This window comes from Lemur catta, chromosome 9 (genome assembly GCF_020740605.2).
Source record: "Lemur catta isolate mLemCat1 chromosome 9, mLemCat1.pri, whole genome shotgun sequence".
NCBI lineage: Eukaryota > Metazoa > Chordata > Mammalia > Primates > Lemuridae > Lemur > Lemur catta.
Window position 1 is genome coordinate 69,193,078 of NC_059136.1, and position 20,397 is coordinate 69,213,474.

The 20,397-nt window shown below is 35.6% G+C and overlaps 1 protein-coding gene across 7 annotated transcripts in view; it reads right to left on the minus strand.

The window, feature by feature from the left end:
- WWP1 (WW domain containing E3 ubiquitin protein ligase 1) overlaps positions 1-20,397 on the minus strand; it is a 119,412-nt gene that overhangs the window by 35,302 nt on the left and 63,713 nt on the right. For 6 of the 7 annotated variants that reach the window (XM_045561545.1, XM_045561548.1, XM_045561546.1 and 3 more), the window contains exons 9-10: positions 12,439-12,775; positions 790-885 (exon numbers count right to left, since the gene is read on the minus strand). In XM_045561545.1, the coding sequence (XP_045417501.1) occupies positions 790-885; positions 12,439-12,775 (433 nt within the window). Of the gene's footprint in view, positions 1-789; positions 886-1,947; positions 1,992-12,438; positions 12,776-20,397 lie in introns of those variants that run through there. The other variant, XM_045561550.1, reaches the window with a different exon arrangement.

The window sequence follows — 20,397 nt, forward strand, 5'->3', positions numbered from 1 at the left end:
TACTGAAGGACCAAGGCCTGAGTACTTTCTTCCATAAAAGAGAAATATCTCACAAAAATTACATATTCCCTGCCTTGAATTTTCTGGAATTTGAATATGTTTTATATTGGTGGACTTTAAGTTGAATCTGGTAGGCCATTCTGAATGTCAAAGACAATAAAGAACATATCCCAGGTACAGGAAGAATGTTTGCAGGGAATCCAAATAGTATAAATCAACTAGCTATCAGCATAATATACATAAAGAGTTATGAAAGGTATAGGAAGATCAGTTTCTGAATGGCCTAGAATGATAGCCAAATAGCATGAACTTTGTTTACTATATAATAAAAATGTTTTCATTAATTTAAAACCTTCTATAATTTTAGGTTTAATGTGATACAAGTTTACTTGTAGCCATCTTTGTAGATTATAATTATGAACTACTCCAATATTTATGTCATTAAATCTTAAGAAATAACAGTTTAGATCACTATCTATACAGAACCATACATATAAATTATCCTAAACATATCTTTCCTTCCTTAAAAAATAACAGGGACTGAACTTGGACCAATTTTTTGCAACTTCTCTCAGTAACTCACACCAATGTTTGAGTCAGTTGAGGAAGCCCTTCAGACTATTATAATCTCATTCATTGAACATTAATTATTCACACAAGCAAATCAAGGAAATATAAGGAAACTTAATGCATGCAGTATGAAAGAATCAATTTATGCCGTATAAAATAAATTTAAAAATCACATTTGCGACAAAATATAACTGAAGATGCATAAAGATGCTACATTACCCTGGAGGTAAAGGTTGTGGTCTCTCCCATGTGGTAGTTCGAGTGTTATGATCCACATAATAGGTTCTACCATGAGGATCTTTTCTTTGTTCCCACCTTTAATAAAAATAAAAAAATAACAGTAAAAAACAACAAACTAGGACAATCTAAAAAAATGATTCCTTCTTGTAATCAGAAAAATTACAGATAAGCTTTATTTAAAAGGCTATATAGCCTGGGCATAGTAGCTCAAGCCTTTAATCCCGGCACTTTGGGAGGCTGAGGTGGGAGGATCACATGAGGCCAGGAGTTTGAGAGCAGTCTGGGCAACACAGTGAGACCCCTGCCTCTACAAAAAATTTTAAAAATTAGCCAGGTGTGACGGTGTGCATCTGTAGTCCTAGCTACTTGGGAGGCTGAGGTGGGAGCATCGCTTGAGCCCAGGAATTCGAGGTTATGGTGAGCTATGATTGTGTCACTGTACTCCAGCCTGGACAACAGTGCAAGACCTTGTCTCTAAATAATCAAATAAATAAATATATATATGTATTACATTATAAAGGTGTTTGTTTACTCAACCATTAGTGTTTTTTTAACCTCTTAATATTTTCTTTTTCAAGGCCCGGCGCAGTGGCTCACGCCTGTAATCCTAGCACTCTGGGAGGCCGAGGCGGGTGGATCGCTCGAGGTCAGGAGTTCGAGACCAGCCTGAGCAAGAGTGAGACCCCGTCTCTACTAAAAATAGAAAGAAATTATCTGGCCAACTAAAATATATATAGAAAAAATTAGCCGGGCATGGTGGTGCATGCCTGTAGTCCTAGCTTCTCGGGAGGCTGAGGCAGTAGGATCGCTTAAGCCCAGGAGTTTGAGGTTGCTGTGAGCTAGGCTGATGCCACAGCACTCACTCTAGCCCGGGCAACAGAGCGAGACTCTGTCTCAAAAAAAAAAAAAAAAAAAAAATTCTTTTTCTTTACAGTATTGGAAACTCAAATAATTAGTTATCAGAGAAGGAACAGGATACATAAAATTGTAAAAAGTCACAAATTCACAAAATTTCAAATTATCAGAAAACAGAAATTGAACCAAAAGTAGCGGAACTTTCAGCCTACTATCAAGCCCAAGGCACAAAATGTCAATGAAGTTAATATATCTGTTTCTCCTGTAATTTCAAAAATATACATCTGAAAGATTTTTATCAGAAATCGCCTTCATGAAGTTTGTGGTGATACTGCTCCATTCTTTCTTCTATGTGCGTCCAGTGTCTTCTTTCTGTGCAAATCTCTCCCTCTCTTGGTTATGGTAGGCCCTGGAATTTATGGACATCATGATATTATCTTTCCTGTTCTATCTTGAAGATTCTCAACCTCTCATTTTCCCCACTCTCATTTTTCTTCTCTGTGATCCCTGTTTCTTCCTCTATATTCTTTTCTTAATATGGTATAAAAGAAAGATTTTAAAAAGAAAAAATTAGTAATTCTAAGTTTAGCATTCTTGTTTTCAGTTTTAAAGTGGAAAAAATGGAAATTATGTTTCTTTCCCTTAAACACAGGAACCCAATTAAATCTTGATTAAAGAGCCCTTAAAGTTATTATTTTCATATACAATGACCATACATATTAAAGCGATTCTCTAAACCAGGCTGCACCCATATATACATACTTAAAATGACACATACACAAAAAAAAATTAAAAATGCTTAAGTAATAACCATGAACAATAAAGATTCACAAGTTCACCACACACTCAGGATCACAGAAATTATTAAACTAACCTATTAAAAATATCTTTGGTACAAAATCCTACACTGGAACATTCGCACTATTCTATACTACAAAATTTAGATATTCCATTTAAAACATTTCAATAAAAACAAATCATCTGAAAGTTAATATTTACTTCATCTGTTTCTATAAAAAGTCCAAAAGGAGGATTTAAAAATAGAATTTCATTTGAAAGGCACTGGAATACCTATAACTAAACCAATGGGCTATTTATCTTTATGAAATCTTAACTACCAAACACAAATATCTAAAAACTTGATCAAGTTTTAAGAATTTCCTGGTAATAGTACTTTTGCTATTTTTAGGTATTATTTCCCACAATCAGTCCTTGATTTTTTATTGCTATTCTATTGCAAAATTTCTTGGTTTCAACACTTCTTTATAAATACCCTTTACTATTTTTAATTTAGCTTTAATTTTTATCAAAATTATATATACTTTCAAATAGTTTAATTTACATTTTCACAGTTATATATATACACTTCACATAGTTTAAACAGTCATACAGTCCATGAGGCTCATTTTGAAAAACAACAGTATCTACTGTCTACTTCACTTCATTTTCCACTCCTCAAAGGCAACATTTTCGACTACTTGGTCAATTCTTTTGGTGTTCACCTTTTTCTTATTAACTTGCTTGACACACTACTAATTTAATTTCAAACATAATGTACCGACTTCTCACAATGAAAGATGAAGAGGTAGGTGATATAGTTTGGATACTTCTCCCCTCCAAATTGCATGTTGGAAGTTTGATCCCATGTTGGAGGTGTTTGGGTCATGGGGGTGGATCCCCTCATGAATGAATGACTTAGTGTCCTCTCCATGGTTTATTAGTTTACAGAAGAACTGGTTGTTTAAAAGAGTCTGGCACCAACTCCTTCCTTTCTTGCTCCTTCTCTTGGCACCATGTGATATACCTGCTCCCCCTTCGCCTTCCTCCTTGACTGGAAGCTCCCCAAAGCCCTCACCAGAAGCAGATGCTAGTACCATGCTTCTTGTACAGCTTGCAGGAATGTGAGCACAAAACAGACTAACATAGGTAGGTCTCTTTCCTGCACACATATACGTACTCTCTAACACTTAACCATCTCACAACCATTCCAAATACACACATATGTTGTGCCTTCCCCTGTAGTTATTAGTATGACTATGTAAGCCCTCCTGACAGCTGAGCCATGGAACATCCCATGATTTCTTTTTCTAAAAAAAATACTTTAAGAGTAATTCTCTCCACTCCCCTATGCTTATTTTCTATGTTCTTATCACTAACTAAACCCCAACTACTTTTCCAGTTTCAAAAATCTCTTCAAAATGTTCAAGCTCATTAGCTGGTCTAGCAATTGCACCTGTCTTCTGATTAGCTTACCCAAGACCACCTTGGTTTTCCCTCACCGTTGTGCTGCTATTCCTTTCAGGACTCTCCTAGCATGCTCCCCCAAATTCCCAGATCCCATGTCTTTTCACATTCACTACTTAGTTTTGGAGAAACTCAAGATCTAGCAGCTTCCTAACAAAGAAGACCTAGGAAGTGAACTTTTGGAAACCTAGGATACGTGAAAATGTATTTATTGTATGCACACACTCAACAGTGTGGCTGAATACAGAATTACAGATTGTGATATCATTTGGATTCATATGAAACCTGCTTTCTTTTATCTTTTTTTAAAATCTCTGGAAATGTTCAGAATTTTTCTTTGGTGCCAAAATACTAAAATTAGGTCTGTTTTCACTTGTTATTCTGAGTTTTGGTGAGCCTTTTCAATAAGGAAATTCACGTCCTTCATGTTTGTGAAAGATTTTTTGGTCATTATTTTGTTAAGGATTTGATCCTATTTTCTTTTTCTTTCTTTCTTTCTTTCTTTTTTTTTTTTTTTTTTTTTTTTTGAGACAGAGTCTCACTCTGTTGCCCAGGCTAGAGTGCCAGGGTGTCAGCCTAGCTCACAGCAACCTCAAACTCCTGGGCTCAAGCAATCCTACTGCCTCAGCCTCCCGAGTAGCTGGGACTACAGGCATGTGCCACCATGCCCAGCTAATTTTACACACATATATTTTTAGTTGTCCATATAATTTCTTTCTATTTTTTTTAGTGGAGACGGGGGTCTCGCTTTTGCTCAGGCTAGTCTTGAACTCCTGAGCTCAAACAATCCACCCGCCTCGGCCTCCCAGAGTGCTAGGATTACAGGCGTGAGCCACCACGCCCGGCCGATCCTATTTTCTTTTCAGAACTTCTCTTGTAAGACTTACTGAACTGATCCTCTAATTTTTCCATTTTATTTCTTCTACTTTATAAATTTATCTTTTTGCTCTACTTTCTGGCAAATTTCTTTACCTTTGTTAAAATTTCCACTGAATCAAGTTTCCAAGAGTTTTTTAGTTCTTTGAACGTTACTTTTTACAATACCTGGTTCTTGTTTTATGTATGTCAAATCTATTCTTATCCCTCTGAGAATATTAACATAGTCTGTTTTCTTCAAGTAGCATTTTCTAGGTTGTTTGTTTTGATCTTTGTCTTTCAAATTAAGAGGTTTCCTTCAGGTATCTAATGAGTAGGGTACCAAAAACTGAGTGGGAGTTTTATGTGCTTGGGTGGGGCTTGTGGATCATGGGATTAATTAAAGAGTGATATAACAAGGCTATTTTGTTAGAGAATAATCTATATCAGTGTTTTCGGTCTTTTTGGAGGGGGGTCTTCAACAGAAAATACTTCCAGTCTCCTGGGTAGAAATGTAAAATCCTGGTTTGTTAATATTATGGGATCTCGGTGGGAAAGAAGGATATGTGTTTGAAAATTTACTTTATAACCTCGTTCACTTATTAACCTTAAAAAGGTTCACTGATGTCCTTTAGCACAGTACCTCTCTGCCCTCCAATGTGCCTGGTGTTCCCAAGTACAAAGTTATCTCCAAAGAAGAAATCCTTAGGCAGAGCCACAGTCCTGGCTGCAGGGAAAGGAATTAGGGATTAATTTCTCAAACTGACTTCCAATTAATCTTGTCATTTATAGTGTCATCTTCACCACCACTTCCAAAGGGATCTGATGCTGCCAGTTCCTGAGCCTTTTAGAAGTGCCAATGTGTAGGCTGGGCTTTTCCCACTGACAGGCTAGAATTCAGCTCTTTTGGGTTTGCTAAGTGAGATACACTTAACTAACCTCCAGATGACTGAAGCCTCTACCAACAGCTTGACTGCAACCTCATGAGAACCCCAAGTATACACACTCAGCTAAGCCACTTCTAGATTCCTGATCCTCAAAAACTATGTGAAATAAGTTTTGTGGTAATTTGTTACATAGCAATAAATAATTTTTTCTTCTTTCTCTGTTTTACTTTTTTATGCCATTTCCTTCTGCTACTGAAGCAATAAATAATTAATATGCTAGGAAGTACTATAAAACCATTCAAAAGAATTAAGGAAGATCTACATATTTAGACCATAAGCCCCATGAAGTTTGGGCCTTGGTCTGTTTTGCTAATCAGTATACTAACAGCACCTAGCACAGAGCCTGCCACAGACAAGATGTTTAATAAATACTTGATTAAATATTTGGTGGGCATGTGAATCTACTTGTACTGATATGGAAATATGACCAAGTTTTTTAAAAAAGCAACTGAAAAGCAGTATGCAGAATATGGCCCTATTTTTTGAAAATAATTCTACAAGTTTATGAAAAAAAATAATTTATAAAGCTGCTCTCTAACCTCTTCACCTACTTATCTTTCCTCTTAGAACTTGTTACTATCTGACAGTACTGAATACATTTTTTACCTAAGGCCACTGTCTGTCTTCCTTCTGAAACAGGCTCCACAGCAGCAGAGTCTTGGGCTGCCTTGTACTGTCGCACATGCCGTGCCTAGAACAACGTCTGACCCAGAGAAGACTCTCAAATATTTGCTGCTGGAATAATATATAAACACCACTCTGGGTGGTGAGCTTAAGGAGTACTAACATTTCTATATGACTTAAATATTTTATTTGGTCATGTCTTAATTTTGTAATCGGAAATAATTTTAAGATTGGGGGAAAAAATAAACATAACCAAGCCCTCCGTCCATATAATGGGTGATATATCAAGGCCTTTTCTAAGGTTTATACCAAGTTAACTGAAAATATTTCTAATTTACCATTCAACAAATATTCAGAGTAAGCACTTAAGTTCCACGCACAAGGCTAGTCACTGGCCCTTAATTTTTCCAAAACAGGAGTTCACGTCCAGATTTCAGTGTTTTGGTTCTAAACAGAATTCATCTTCCTCAAACTAAATTTTTTGCTACATAGAACCTTATACTCAGAACTACTTTTAGATATCTTCCTTATAATTTTCTACATTCTATACACTAGATCAGGAGTAGGCAAACTTCTTCTGTAAAGCGCCAGACAGTAAATATTTTAAGCTTTGTGGGCCAAGAGGTAAAATAAAAAATACTATGCAGGTTCTTACACAAAAAGAGAGAAAACTCCTGCCCTACCCTTCTTTGCCTGGGGTGGGACATCCAGGTTGTGAACATGCTGTGTACCCAGTTGCCCTCTATTGACCACATTCTCAGGACACAGAACTCCTGGTCCATAGGGAGGAGCCCAGTCAATTTCACTGTCTGCCCTAGTGACTCCTAGAACCCTGTGTGCCTTTCTCTCCTCTCCTTACAGTTGATCCAAAGGGAGGTGGACTTGCTGAGTTGCCAATCCCAGAATGAGATTCCACTGCTTGGGACCTAGTAGTTTCCGAGAGTACGTCTCCAATGAGTAGGTGATAATGATCAGACCGGGCCTTAGGCAGCAACGAGGGAGAAAGAACTTGGTGAGGGGAGGTGGTACAGGGGTAGTGGGGGATATACTAGCTCTGTCTCCATGACTCATGCTGTAACCATGGACCCTATAAAGGTGGTGGCTGGATTTAGCCAGAGACTAGATTATCCCAGTAGTGGAAATTCATGAATAACCCCACAGATGCAAATTACCAAATTACTGATTAATGAGAATTCTCAATAGAACTCTCATTTATAACTACCACACTTAACCTTCAATCGTAATACTCTCCTTTCTAGTATTTATATGGTCTCTTTGTCTCACTAAAACATTATATACAAATTTTCAAAACCTACTATGAACAAAGACCTTATTAAAAAAAAAAGTAAATGTGGAATTTTGTGATATATATTACAATAAAAATAACAGAATTTAGTCACTGATTGGGTAACTACTGGCATTAACTTGGATAATGGAGATAGATAGTAATTTACTGACTGTTGTGGCCTTGTCATAACCACCATCCAACAGTTATCCTCTTACTCTCCTGTACTGGCCAATCTCCATTTCCACTGACCTCTTCCTATCAGCTAACCAACTTTTAAGTCTCTTCCATCTTACAAAACAAAACAAAAAAACTATTCCTCAGTTCTGTATGTTCTCTTGCTCACTTCTAGCAAACATTCCTCTCTCCCTTTGTCTTCACAAGGAAAGAGTTTCTATATTAGTTCTTGTTCTTCTAAGGAGTTTTCTATTACACTTCCTCCCCCTCATTCACTTCCAGCTCATAGCAATCTGAATACAGCTCTCATAATTTCCCTGAAACTACTTTGTCAAAGGTCAACAATAAATAACCACTTTGTAATTATATTCAATGGATGTTCAGTTCTTATCTTACTTGAATTTTTTAGTAGCTTTAGATGGCAAACATTTCTTCCAGAGGCATTTATCAGCCAGGGCCTTTGCCCAATTGCTAACTCATTCCATTTAATCAAGCACAAATTCACTTATTTAACAAATATTCATTGAGTACCTGCTATATGGTAAGCAAAGTTTTAAGCACAAGGAATACAGAAATAGACAAAATAAAGTCCCTTTTTCAGTCTAGTGAAGAGAAAACAAACAATAATACATATAGATATGTCACATGGTGATTTAAGCGTTAAGAAGAAAAATAATACAGGTTACATGATGCTGATTAAAACAACCCTACTCAACAGAGTTCATAATGACTTCATTTTGATAAGTTCTAGAACAGGGAAAACTAATCTAAAGTGGAAAAAAATCAAGATAGTGATTGTTTCAAAAGGGGGCTTGAGACCATATTCTAGGGTGATGGTAATGTTCTGTATCTTGATAAAAACTGAGTTACACAAATGTATGCATTTGTCCAAACTCATCAAAATGGTATATTTAAGACTTTGACTTCTTTTTCTATGTAAACTTTACCTAAAAATATTTAAACAAATTTTGAACTATCCTTAATGATTTCCAAGCTAAAGTGCTGAGGTACAAAACGTACTGATGTCTGCAACTTACTGGAATGCATTTAAACACTGGATAAAGAGATGAAGAGATATGAGATAAAGCAAGTAGAGTAAAATGTCAATTACAGAATCTAGTAGTCGGTATATGGGTTCTCACTGTAAAACTCTTTATAATTTTGTGTATTTGTAAATTTTTACCAGAAAATTTTGGGGAAAAATAAGGCAGGGTGAGGGGATGGAGGAAAAAGCTCTTGATTTGAACAGGAGACTAAAGAAAGGCCTCTGGAATGAGTTAACATTAGCAGAGACCTGACTATGAATGTATTTGAAGAATAACAAAAGTTAGAGCAAATGCAAAGGTCCTTAGGGAGGATCATGCTTGGCATAACACTCAAATGTAATCTCCAGCCTAGAATACTCTTCTGCAGTTCTGGAAACATATATAAAACTGCCTCCCTGGTATATGTCCTGTGGTAACATATATCAACTGGATGCTATACAAACACACAGTGCTATCTCTTCACTCTTTTACCCCAAGTCCAAAATACGACAATCATTATTTCAGTCAAATATACCACTACCCAGCTGCCTAAACACTATGCAGGGACACAGAGAGATGCAGAACCTATTTTTAATCTCTCTATAGCAACCCAATACCAATACACTAATCCAATTTTCCACTGTCTGACACTTTAGATTTTGATACACAGAATTTTTTATTTTACCTACATATCTCTGTGTAAGTGAATCAAAATTAAAACTGTGGGGAGTAAAGGACTATTTAACAAAAGTACTTCAAGCAGCGGTTCTCAGGCTGACTGTACACAGGACTTAGATATCTGTGATTTTATTGTGTAGTTAGCTAATTAACTCTACTCTGTAAGTTACCAAAAAGAGAAAACAAAAGAACAAAGAAAGATTTCTGAGCAAAGAGGGAAGATGCTGTAGCACTGAAAACTGCTATCTCAGAGGGTTACACAGCCTAGTACTGCCTACTCCAAAAGAATCCACCTTGATTCCACTCTTTTTTCTTTTTTTTTGAGACAGAGTCTCACTCTCTTGCCCGGGCTAGAGTGCCGTGGCATCAGCCTAGCTCACAGCAACCTCAAACTCCTGGGCTTAAGCAATCCTCCTGCCTCAGCCTCCCGAGTAGCTGGGACTACAGGCATGTGCCACCATGCCCGGCTAATTTTTTATATATGTGTGTTTTTAGTTGTCCAGCTAATTTCTTTCTATTTTTTTAGTAGAGACAGGGTCTCACTCTTGCTCAGGCTAATCTCAAACTCCTGCCCTCAAGTGATCCTCCCACCTCAGCCTCCCAGAGTGCTAGGATTACAGGTGTGAGCGCCACCATGCCCGGCTTTTTTCTATTCTTCTATGTCCCCACTACTCATTGCCAAGACCTATCTTAACATCACCCTAAAAGACTAGCATTTGTCTCACTTCAGATTCCTTGTATTTCTCCCTAGATTTGTGCCTTTTAATCTTTCTTGACCACAGCTTACAGAGTAAGAAATATATTTTACATAAGCCTCTTTGTGTGTACTATACTGCTATTTCTCTATAGATTTTATATACGCACACATGCCAGAAAAACAAATTTTCAGGAAGCAATGCTTACTCTTACTACACATAACCCACTCCAGTATTTCCTATTCTACCTTATATTTACGTATTTTATTATGTGTTCAAATGCTGGCAATAACCTATTAATGGGTTGCAACCTACAATGTGAAAAACACTCATCTAGATTACTGTAAAGTTCTTATACAAAGATCATAAATGATGGCTACAGGCCTGTGGAAGCATTCATTTGGTGCCCATAGAACTAAGTTTATGTACTTATTGTTTTGAACTGGAATGCTTCTTTTCCTCATTTATAAACCAATCTGGCTGCTATCCTGACTTATCTCCTTAACTCCTCAGATATCGATACCACTGCAAGAATGATTATAATAAAATGCAAATAAGATTATACCACTCTCCTGCTTAAAGTTCTTTAATGCTCACTCATGGTTTTTAGGAAAAACTTCCAAATCCTTAGCAAGCATATAAAATTCTTCCTAGGGCTATTTACTCTTCAGTATTATAGAGCTTGCTTCCTCAAACTGTAACATAATACTAATTCCTAAATTCAGCATACTCATTTTCATGGATGTTAGAGATCTGAATATGCAGTTGGCTCTCCTGAGAATGAAATTTTCACCTCTTGTGCCTCAATATTTGTTTTGCTAACTCCTACTCTTCTTTCAGAAATCCACGTGTCTTTGACCTCCACAAAATATTCTTTGACCTCAACAACACAGTTCCTCTGCTTATACTCCTCTCTGCATATATTCCTTCCCATAGCATCCTAAACTTACATCTGGCATAGCTCCAACTGTACTGTTAAGTCACCGATTGTTTATGTATCTTTATCCCCCATTAAACTGTGAGGTTCCTCAGAGTAAGAATAGCTTCCATATCTGTGTCACCGTGACTGACACATGAGAGACTAGGATAAGCAACTAAGTTACTAAAGACAGGAGTCATTGGACAAGAAATTTCTGAGGGAAAAAGGTAAGATAATGTACGGTCTGAAATGTATGCAGGAAACAGCAGAGGGTATTTCCAGAAAGCAGGTAAAGATAAGCTCAGAGAAAAGTCTAGCCTGGACTAGATTTAATAGTTAAAGTGACAGGAGAGTACAAGATTTACCAGGGGAAGCACAGATAGAAAAAGATCAAAGGCTGAAACTACACTTAAGCAGTGGGCAAAATCAGATGAGCCAGTAAAAAGAACTGAGGGAAAAAGGTTTCAAAAGTAAGAAAGAGGTACAAACGTGGTGATGCAATGGGAAAATGAGGGCAATAATGTAATTAGAGACCTCTGCAAGTGCAGTTTCAACAGCTGTTAGGGTTGACATTCTGACTACTCTAAGCTGTGTTGGAAAGCAGTGTTCATGCTTTTATTACAGCACTTTCAAATTTTATTGTATATAGTATACATGTTTACAATTCTGAATCAGTAAATAAGCTTCTTGAAGGCAAAGACAATGAATCATTAATTATTAACAATATTAGTTTCATCGGTGCCAAGAGTCAAAAAATACTGTTAGACCAAAAGGGATACACACATAGACTACTCTAAAGAAAATCATAAGGAGCTAGATAATCACAGTGGGAAGCTTAAAAGAGACTGAGAATTACTAAGCAGCAATGAAAAACTGAGTTTGTAATAGAGCCAATTGGCAGGGTTATGTGACTTCGCTCTGCATTAGATAGCAATTGATGAAAAGGATGGCTACTTGTCCTTAAGTGTAAAGTCTACAGAACAGACCACAAAGAAAGCTAGAGAACTGAGGTTATTATATAGAGTATCATGGTCAAAATGAAAAACTAAAAATAAGCCAAGAATCAAATAGAGAGGGTCTTGTAAATTAACATCAGGTTTTTTTCTTTTCCTTTCATACTGCGCATAGTTCAATTAGATAAGCAATTGTTCTTAGTTCCAAAAAGTACTTGCTTTGTAGTAAATAAATATGATTCAGATTCCAGCTTGGATTTCAATTTTTTGAACAATGGAAACATTTTATACACACATTCAATAGTCATATATTATCAAAAAGTTACTACTTCAATGCAAGTCAAACATAAAAAAAAAAAAATTTAACATACCCTGATGGCAAAGTTTCTGTGTTGGCATTTCCTGACTGCTGCCGTACAGGTTCCATACACTCATCTGGCTGTCTTAATTTGGCTGCTTCAAAAGGAGAACTATTTCCAGAATTAGAGCTGTCATGGTCTAATATACTTCTAGCTTCAGATCCCAATTCTGCACTGGTAGAAGGAATACATTCATCGTTTTCTGAGGAGGTCAGTATTTCTTGAACTGGAGGATCTTCAACAGCAGTACTAGTGCAATTTGAAGACAAGGCATTTTCTTCAGACACTATTGGAGTACCCATGGTGGAAGCATTATCAGTTGGTGCAAATGAGGATGATTCTCCATTAACTGAGAAGTGAAAAGCAGTAAGACAATCAAGTAATGACAAAGCAACCAATTACCTAATCAATCAATAACACCTAATCAGAGGGTAATTCAGACTGAGCACTATACCAGGTACTGATCAACACAAAACAAGATGGAGACTCTATTTTTTTATTGCTTAAATTTTAGGGACAAATATGTAAATGATAAAAATTTAAGTATATACTAATAACCTTAAGGAAAGAGAAACCAACATTAGGATAACAAACGTTTTCCCTCCAAATTATCAATTCTGAGAGAAAGTCTGTATGGGCTATATAAAAACTTTAAAATGATCCCTTTCAATTTTCCTTCTCTTATGCAAAAGATAGCTAATATCAAAAGAACTCTTTTGCCAAAGTGGGAAATATATGATGCCATTAGTTTTTTTTGGTTTTTTGTTCTTTCTTACAGAGACAGAGTCTTGCTCTGTTGCCCAGGCTAAAATGCCTTGGCATCAGCCTAGCTCACAGCAACCTCAAACTCCTGGGCTAAAGCAATCCTCCTGCCTTGGCCTCCCAAAATACTACAGTTACAGGTGAGTGCCACCGTGCTGGGCCTAGTTCTTAAGATAGTACTACAGATGATTGCAAAAAGATCCAAGAATTCATTCTACACTTTCTGTGAAACATCCCCAGTACTGAGACCCAGTGATACAGTTTTTTTTTTTAATTTTCATTTTAAGTGTGATTGATCCAGTTCAACTATGTGTTCTATAGAAGTGAGTCAATTAAAACTGAGGGGGAATCGATTATTGAACAAAATCTATATGAAGACCCCATATCAAAGTTCTAATGGAAATGGTAGACGGAGACATAATTAGAGTAATGGAATCTTCCAGTAGATTTTTAAAGAAAGAAAAACGATTTAAATCGTGGAAAGAAGAATGTACTATTAAAGGAATCAAATAATACATGTAAAAGACCATATTAAATAAAGTTCTCCACCAAATATAGAGGCGAGAATGGCTTTGGAGGAAAAACATCAACAATGAAATACAGTACAAAATATAATACTGACACAGCTACCCATACCCAACGTTGTTAGATATCATGAAAACATAAAAACTATGCAGAGAAAGATTGAATTCTCTTGTCTCCTATACGATGTTTACTTACAAGCATTATCTCATTTAATTTTCACTCTTTCATAGTGTGGAAATTAATTCACACAAAATAAAGGATCAGCAGCAGTCTTTCTAAAGCAAAATAACACAAAAAATGGAAAAAGAGGGATATTGAGGAAAGATATAATCCAGCCCAAGAAACAGATATGAACTTTTGTACACACTAAACCATAGTACATGAAACAAACTTAATTCAATAGCAAGTGCTCTCAGCTCTTCCAGTCCATCATTTCTTGCTTACAACTATTTCTGTAGCCTCTTAATTTGTCTGCCTACCTCCTCTTGTTCAACGACAATCCATTCTCCAAAGAGTAGCCAAAGTAATCTTTTTAAAACATATAACAGATTTTTTCATTCCCTGATTAAACATGCCAACAGATTCCCATTATAAGCAGAATAAATCCTGAAGTCTTTATCATAGCCCATGACAAAGACTTTACACAGGCAAGTCCACACTTATGTCTGACTTCTCATGATGGTTGTCTTTCTGCTCCTTGGATAGAACAAACTCCTTCCCACTTCAGGGATGTGCACTTGCTGTTTCTGTGGTCTCAGAATATTTCATGACTGGCTTCTTCTCATGATTTAGATTATATCCTCAATCATACCTTCAGAAAGGAAGTCCTTGAGCATATTATTTGATGTTGCACACATCCCATCCTCATTCCACATTACATATTAATACTTTTTTTTCTTTCTCATGTTCTGAAATGATTCATTTGTTTTTATTATTGTTCATTAAGTTTGGAATGTAAAAGCTTTTTCAGACTTACTTTTGTATTTGCAACAGCTAGACAATATGACATATGAAAATAATTTGTTGAAACAATAAATCAAAGATAAATTACAGAGGAAAAACTGAACATACCTGCCTCAAAACTATACAGATATCAGAAAAATGTGTATTAGTGTATCCTTTATAATTAAGGATATGAAGAATTTAAAACACAATCAATATACCTAATCTAAATCTCTGTGTTAAAGAGATAGTTTTGAGTTTCAACTGTGTACATATTATATGCAAACACATTAAACTTCTAGCACTGACATGTAAAAGACAAAAGGAAAATCCTTAATTCTATAATCAGAAGGTTACATTCTGACTATAATTCAATAAAACTGGAAACAAAATATAACTTATTGAAATATTTACTAAAAGTCTAACAGAATCTGTTAAACATTTTTTAATGATAATCTTATTTAATCCTCACAAAACAATGCTATGATGCAGATACCAGTATTATTCACATTTTACTGGTAAGAAAACTAGTTATTGTATGTCCATTAAAATGACAGTTCACCCCCTACCCAAAATCAGTTTGCTTAAAGGATTAAAAAACAACAAAAGTTGGTTGGAACGCAGAGGTGTTTACAACTAATTAAAATTAATAACAACCAGTTACAGATTCCTTTGGTCCTTCTCCACTCCCACTGCTTCACCTGACCAGCCTTTAAAAAAAAAAAAAAAAAAAAAACGTAATTATTGAGTTAAGAAATCAAAATAAAATTATAAACCTCAGGAGAACTAATGGCAATGAAAACATTCATATCAAATGTTACTGGATGTGGCCAAAAGTACCTGAAGATGTAAGAAAGAATATTAATAAAAGAGCTTAGAATTCAATTCCAGAGGCAAGGAAAAAAAGGTAGAAGAAAATGAATCAAAAGACCAATAACACAAATCAGAATTTCCAAAGTTACCTGATAAGAATCAGCTGGGATCTTACTAAAAATAAATATCTCAATTCCCATCCCAGACTGACTGAATCTCTAGGGAAGGGCCTAGGAATCTTCATCTTAAACAAATGCATCAGATGATTTTTTTAATCAGGAAAGTTGGAGAAACCATGAAATATGCCTTCCAAAGTTTTATAAAGAAAAAGAAAAATATACAATATGAATAACATTAGAAATACCACATACAACTTTATTTCAGTAAGTTTGAAGTATATTATATTAGCTAAAGTAACTCAAGAGAAAGAAAAATTTAAAAGACAAATCAGAGCATAAATGAAAAGGTGATGAAAGATCGAATATCATCCCCTCTAACAGCCCTGAGCTCAGACAGATTTTTGAGAAAATTCTATAAAGCCTTTAATGAATAGACCAATCCTATGTTATTTAAAGTGTTATAGTACATTACGGAAGAAAAAGTAAAGGAGTTTTCCAACTCTGTGAGGGAAACATAACCCTTTTAAAGCTAAAACTGAACAACAATTGCACAAGAAGACTACAGACCAACATCATGTACGAATTCAAGATGGTTCAATATTAACAAATTATGTTAGAAAATCTACTATGTTAACAGATTAAAGACATATAATTATCTTTAATACAATTAAAAAGCATTCAATAAAATCTTAATAAAATAACTGATAAGAGGAATCAAGGAAAATTCATGAATAATCTAGATCACCTACCATAAAACTACAGTAAGCATTATATATTAATGGTATTGTTAGGGTAGAAAGCCAGTAGGTGCTCACGGTGCAGGTGGAGAAAGATTTCTCAGGCAGAAATTAAGATATATAAAAGTAAAATTTATTTTATCTTCTTAGAGGAGAGTGAGAGAGAGAAAGAGAGAGGGGAAAGGTGGGCAGGGACGAGGCGGAAGAGAGCAGGGGGATGGCTTGGCATCCCAAAGAAAGAAGGGGATGCCAGCAGTGGGGCCAAGTGGCTTGCTAATTTTAAGGGGGGGGAGGGGGCGAAGAGAAAAAAAAACAGTGATGGCTTTCAGTTAATAACAAAAGCGGCAGCAGGTAAATAACAAAAACTGCAAGGATGTCAAAGTCTAAGACTTGGTTAGGAAACCAATCCCTCGGAGAAGGGATTATCACAGGAAATGTCTCCTGCTGTTTACTTAGGAACTCTGTAAAAGCAGATTCTCTAAAAACAATTTTAAAAGAGAGAGACTGCCATCCACTCAGCTCTTTTCAGAAGCTGTGGAACAGAATTCCTGCAGAGTGCTATTAGTGAGAGAACTCATAGGACTGATCTTTAACTGTTACTAGGGAAATTGTAGGACTAGGTATTTTCCGGTTATTTTTGCAAGGCTGTCCCTTTCAGGTATAACATTATAAGAACTTCTATTAAAAGAATAAATTAAAATCAGCAAGAAATCAAGGAAGATCATAATCACCACTCCAATTCAACACTGATGATTGTATTTAACAATGCACTAACACAAGAAAAGAAGTAAAAATATTGAAAAGATAATGGTAAAATTCACCTGTAAAGAAAACAGTAAAAGGACAAGATTATTTAGAACACACAAGAAAATCAATTAAAAAACCCTTAGAACCAATTAATTAATTCAAATTAAAGCACTTCAGCAAAATGACCACACACAAGTGCAACATCAGGATTTCATTCAAGATGTATCTGAAGAAAACTAAAAAACATTAATAAGAGGCATTTTAAAAATTAGAATGAATACAGAAAAACATAAAGTATCTCTGAATGGGAAGATTCAGTATTGCTAAAATAATAGTTAACTCTCCTTAAAATGCAAATGCTGTTCAGGATGTAGAGCACCAGGAATTCTCATTGATTGCTGGTAGGAATCCAAGAGTGCAACCACTTTGGAAGACAGTTTGGCAGGTTTTTGGTTTTTTTTAAAACAAAACTTAACATACTGTCATACAATCCACAAGTCTCGGTCTTTAACCCAACTGAATTAAAAACTTATGTCCACATAAAAGCCTGCACATGCGTATAGCAGTTTTATTCATAATTGTCAAAAGCTGAAGCAACCAAGATGCTTCAATAATCGAATGGATAAACAATTGTGGTACTTCCATACAATATAATTTTATTTAGTGACAAAAACAAATGAGATATCATGCCACAAAAGACATGGAGGAACCTGAAAGGCAGACTGCTAAGTGAAAGAAGCCAATCTGAAAAAGTTACACACTGTAGGACTCCAACTATATGATGTTCTGGAAAGGGCAAAACTATGAAGATAGTAAAAAAAAATAGTGGTTGCTAGGGGTTTGGGGAAGGGATGAACATATGAAGCACAGAGGAATTTCAATATAAAATTATTCTGTATGATACTGTAATGGTGTGTACATGACAATATACATTTCTCAAAACCTGCAGAACCAGTACCACACAAACAATGAACCTTAACATAAACTTTAGTTAATTAATAATAATTTAGTAACAATGGTTCATTAATTGTAACAAATGTACCATAGTAATACAAAATATTAATAATAGGGGAAACTCTGCATGAGGTCAGAGAGCACACGGGAACTCTGTACAATCTGCGCAATTTTTCTGTAAATCTAAAACAGTTCTAAAATATAAAGTCTATTCATTTTAAAAAGCTAGCTTAGAAACAAATTATTTCCATCCAATAATTCAACAAACATTTGTTATTCAATATTGTCAAGACTGTATTACGATACCACAGTAAGATCTTTGATTGAAGAGATTACTGTTCATATACTTCAGTGGTTCTCAACTAGGGAAGATTCTGTGCCCCCAGAAGACATTTAGCAATGCCTGGAGATGCATTTGGTTGTCACAACTAGGGGGAGGGGAGATGTCACTGGTATCTAGAGGGTATAGGTCAGAAATACTGCTTAAATATCCTACAATACATAGGACAACCCCCTAAAACAAAGAAATTATCTGGCCCCAAATGTCAATAGTGCTGAGGTTGAGAAATTCTGATATGTATGTACACAGCCACCTGGCAGTGTTCAGCCTATGATAATTACAAAATAAACATCTGCTGACAAATGGATATAAGGACAATTGACAGATAAATACCCACACACAAGAAAAAAAAGTAGGAAAGGAAAAGGAGGAAAGGAGAGAGGAAAGATAGGATTAGAGGTTCTCTACACATGAAGGAATAAAGAGCAAATAATTAAAATCTTATGTGATAGGTATGACAGTGGAAACTTATGCAAAAGCATCTCATCTCCTTCTCCATAAGATGTAAGACCACACTCACTGACTTGGTTTCTTAATGAATGTGTCCCAAGCCTCACTTTCAGCCATTATGACTTCTGGGTTACAAGACAGATCTCTATTATTTCACATTTAATCTTTGAGAAGTAAGTTTCCCATGAAATTTATGATACATCATCTCATAGCACAATGCATTTGTCCTCACTCTAACAGTTCATTCAAATAAAGTAGAAAAAAGTAGAAATGTTGGAGTATTTGAATACCATTTTTACTCCATTTTAAAACCATGACATGAAAAATAATTGCTTGCATATATACAGTAAGTGTCTGTAAAAGCCAATTCACACTTCAGAGTGAACATGGATATAAAGAGGGGAACATGAGGGAGCCTTGTGACAATGCAGCTCTGTAGCTTGATTGTGGTATCAGTTACGTGAAGCCACATGTATGACAAAACTGCACAGAACTAAACACACACAGAGAATGCAAGTAGAACTGGTGAAATGTGAACAAGCTCTGTGGATTGTATCAACACCAATTTCCTGATTTTGATATTCTGCTAGTTAAACAGGAGGTTAACACTGGGGGAGGCTGGCGAAGGGTGCACAGGACCTCTCTGCACATCTCTTTGCAACTTCCTGTGTATTTATAGTTATTCAGAATAAAAAGTTAAGAAGTCTAATAAACCTGTGAAATCAGTTCTGTCTGAAACTTAACCACACTGAGCTCTGATCTATTTTTTTAATAAAACAATAATTATGTATTAGAAAAAGTCATTTCACACTAGAAGTTAGGGGCAAGGGAACAAAGAAGAGTATTTTTCTTAAATACCTACCACTGTCCAAGGACCATGGTAAATGTTATAGATGATTTATTATCTCAATTAACCTTCAAAACAGTCCTGTAAGTTTGTTGAGTATTATCCTCTCTTTGTAAAAGGTGGAGCTAAATTTTGAGGATGTTAAATTTATCCACGGCCACACAGCTAGCGTGCTAAGTGGTTGAGCTGGGATTTATACCAGTCCTGTCAGAAGCCAAATCTAATCTTTTCACTACATCATGACTGCCTCCCATTTTAGCCTAAAATACATTCACAGCTACTAAACTTATTAAATAGATCCCCTTAATCAAGAATCAAATGAACAAAGGTCTGGAAAAAAAAACCCTCATATATAATACTATTTCTGGTGAAAAGATACCATTTGTCTTAAACTCCTTAGTATTGACCCACAATCCCTTCTCTGAAACCCCTGAGGCCAGCTGTGATCCAGAATTCATAAGTTTTCCGAATTTAGAAAGGTAATGACATATGTATATCATATATTACACTATATACCTGAGTAGGTTTGGGGATCACACATTACGATTAAATACATTAATACTTCTGCAGCAAAATATAGAGATATGCCTAGTAAGCATGATAAATAAAAATGTAAATATCCTCATGCCAGTTGCAGTCATTTTCCCATCAAATGAGTATACCAAAAAAAAAAAAAAAAACCCTTTGGTTTTAGAGATTTCAGGATTTGGAATCATGGGTAAAGAGATTAAAGAC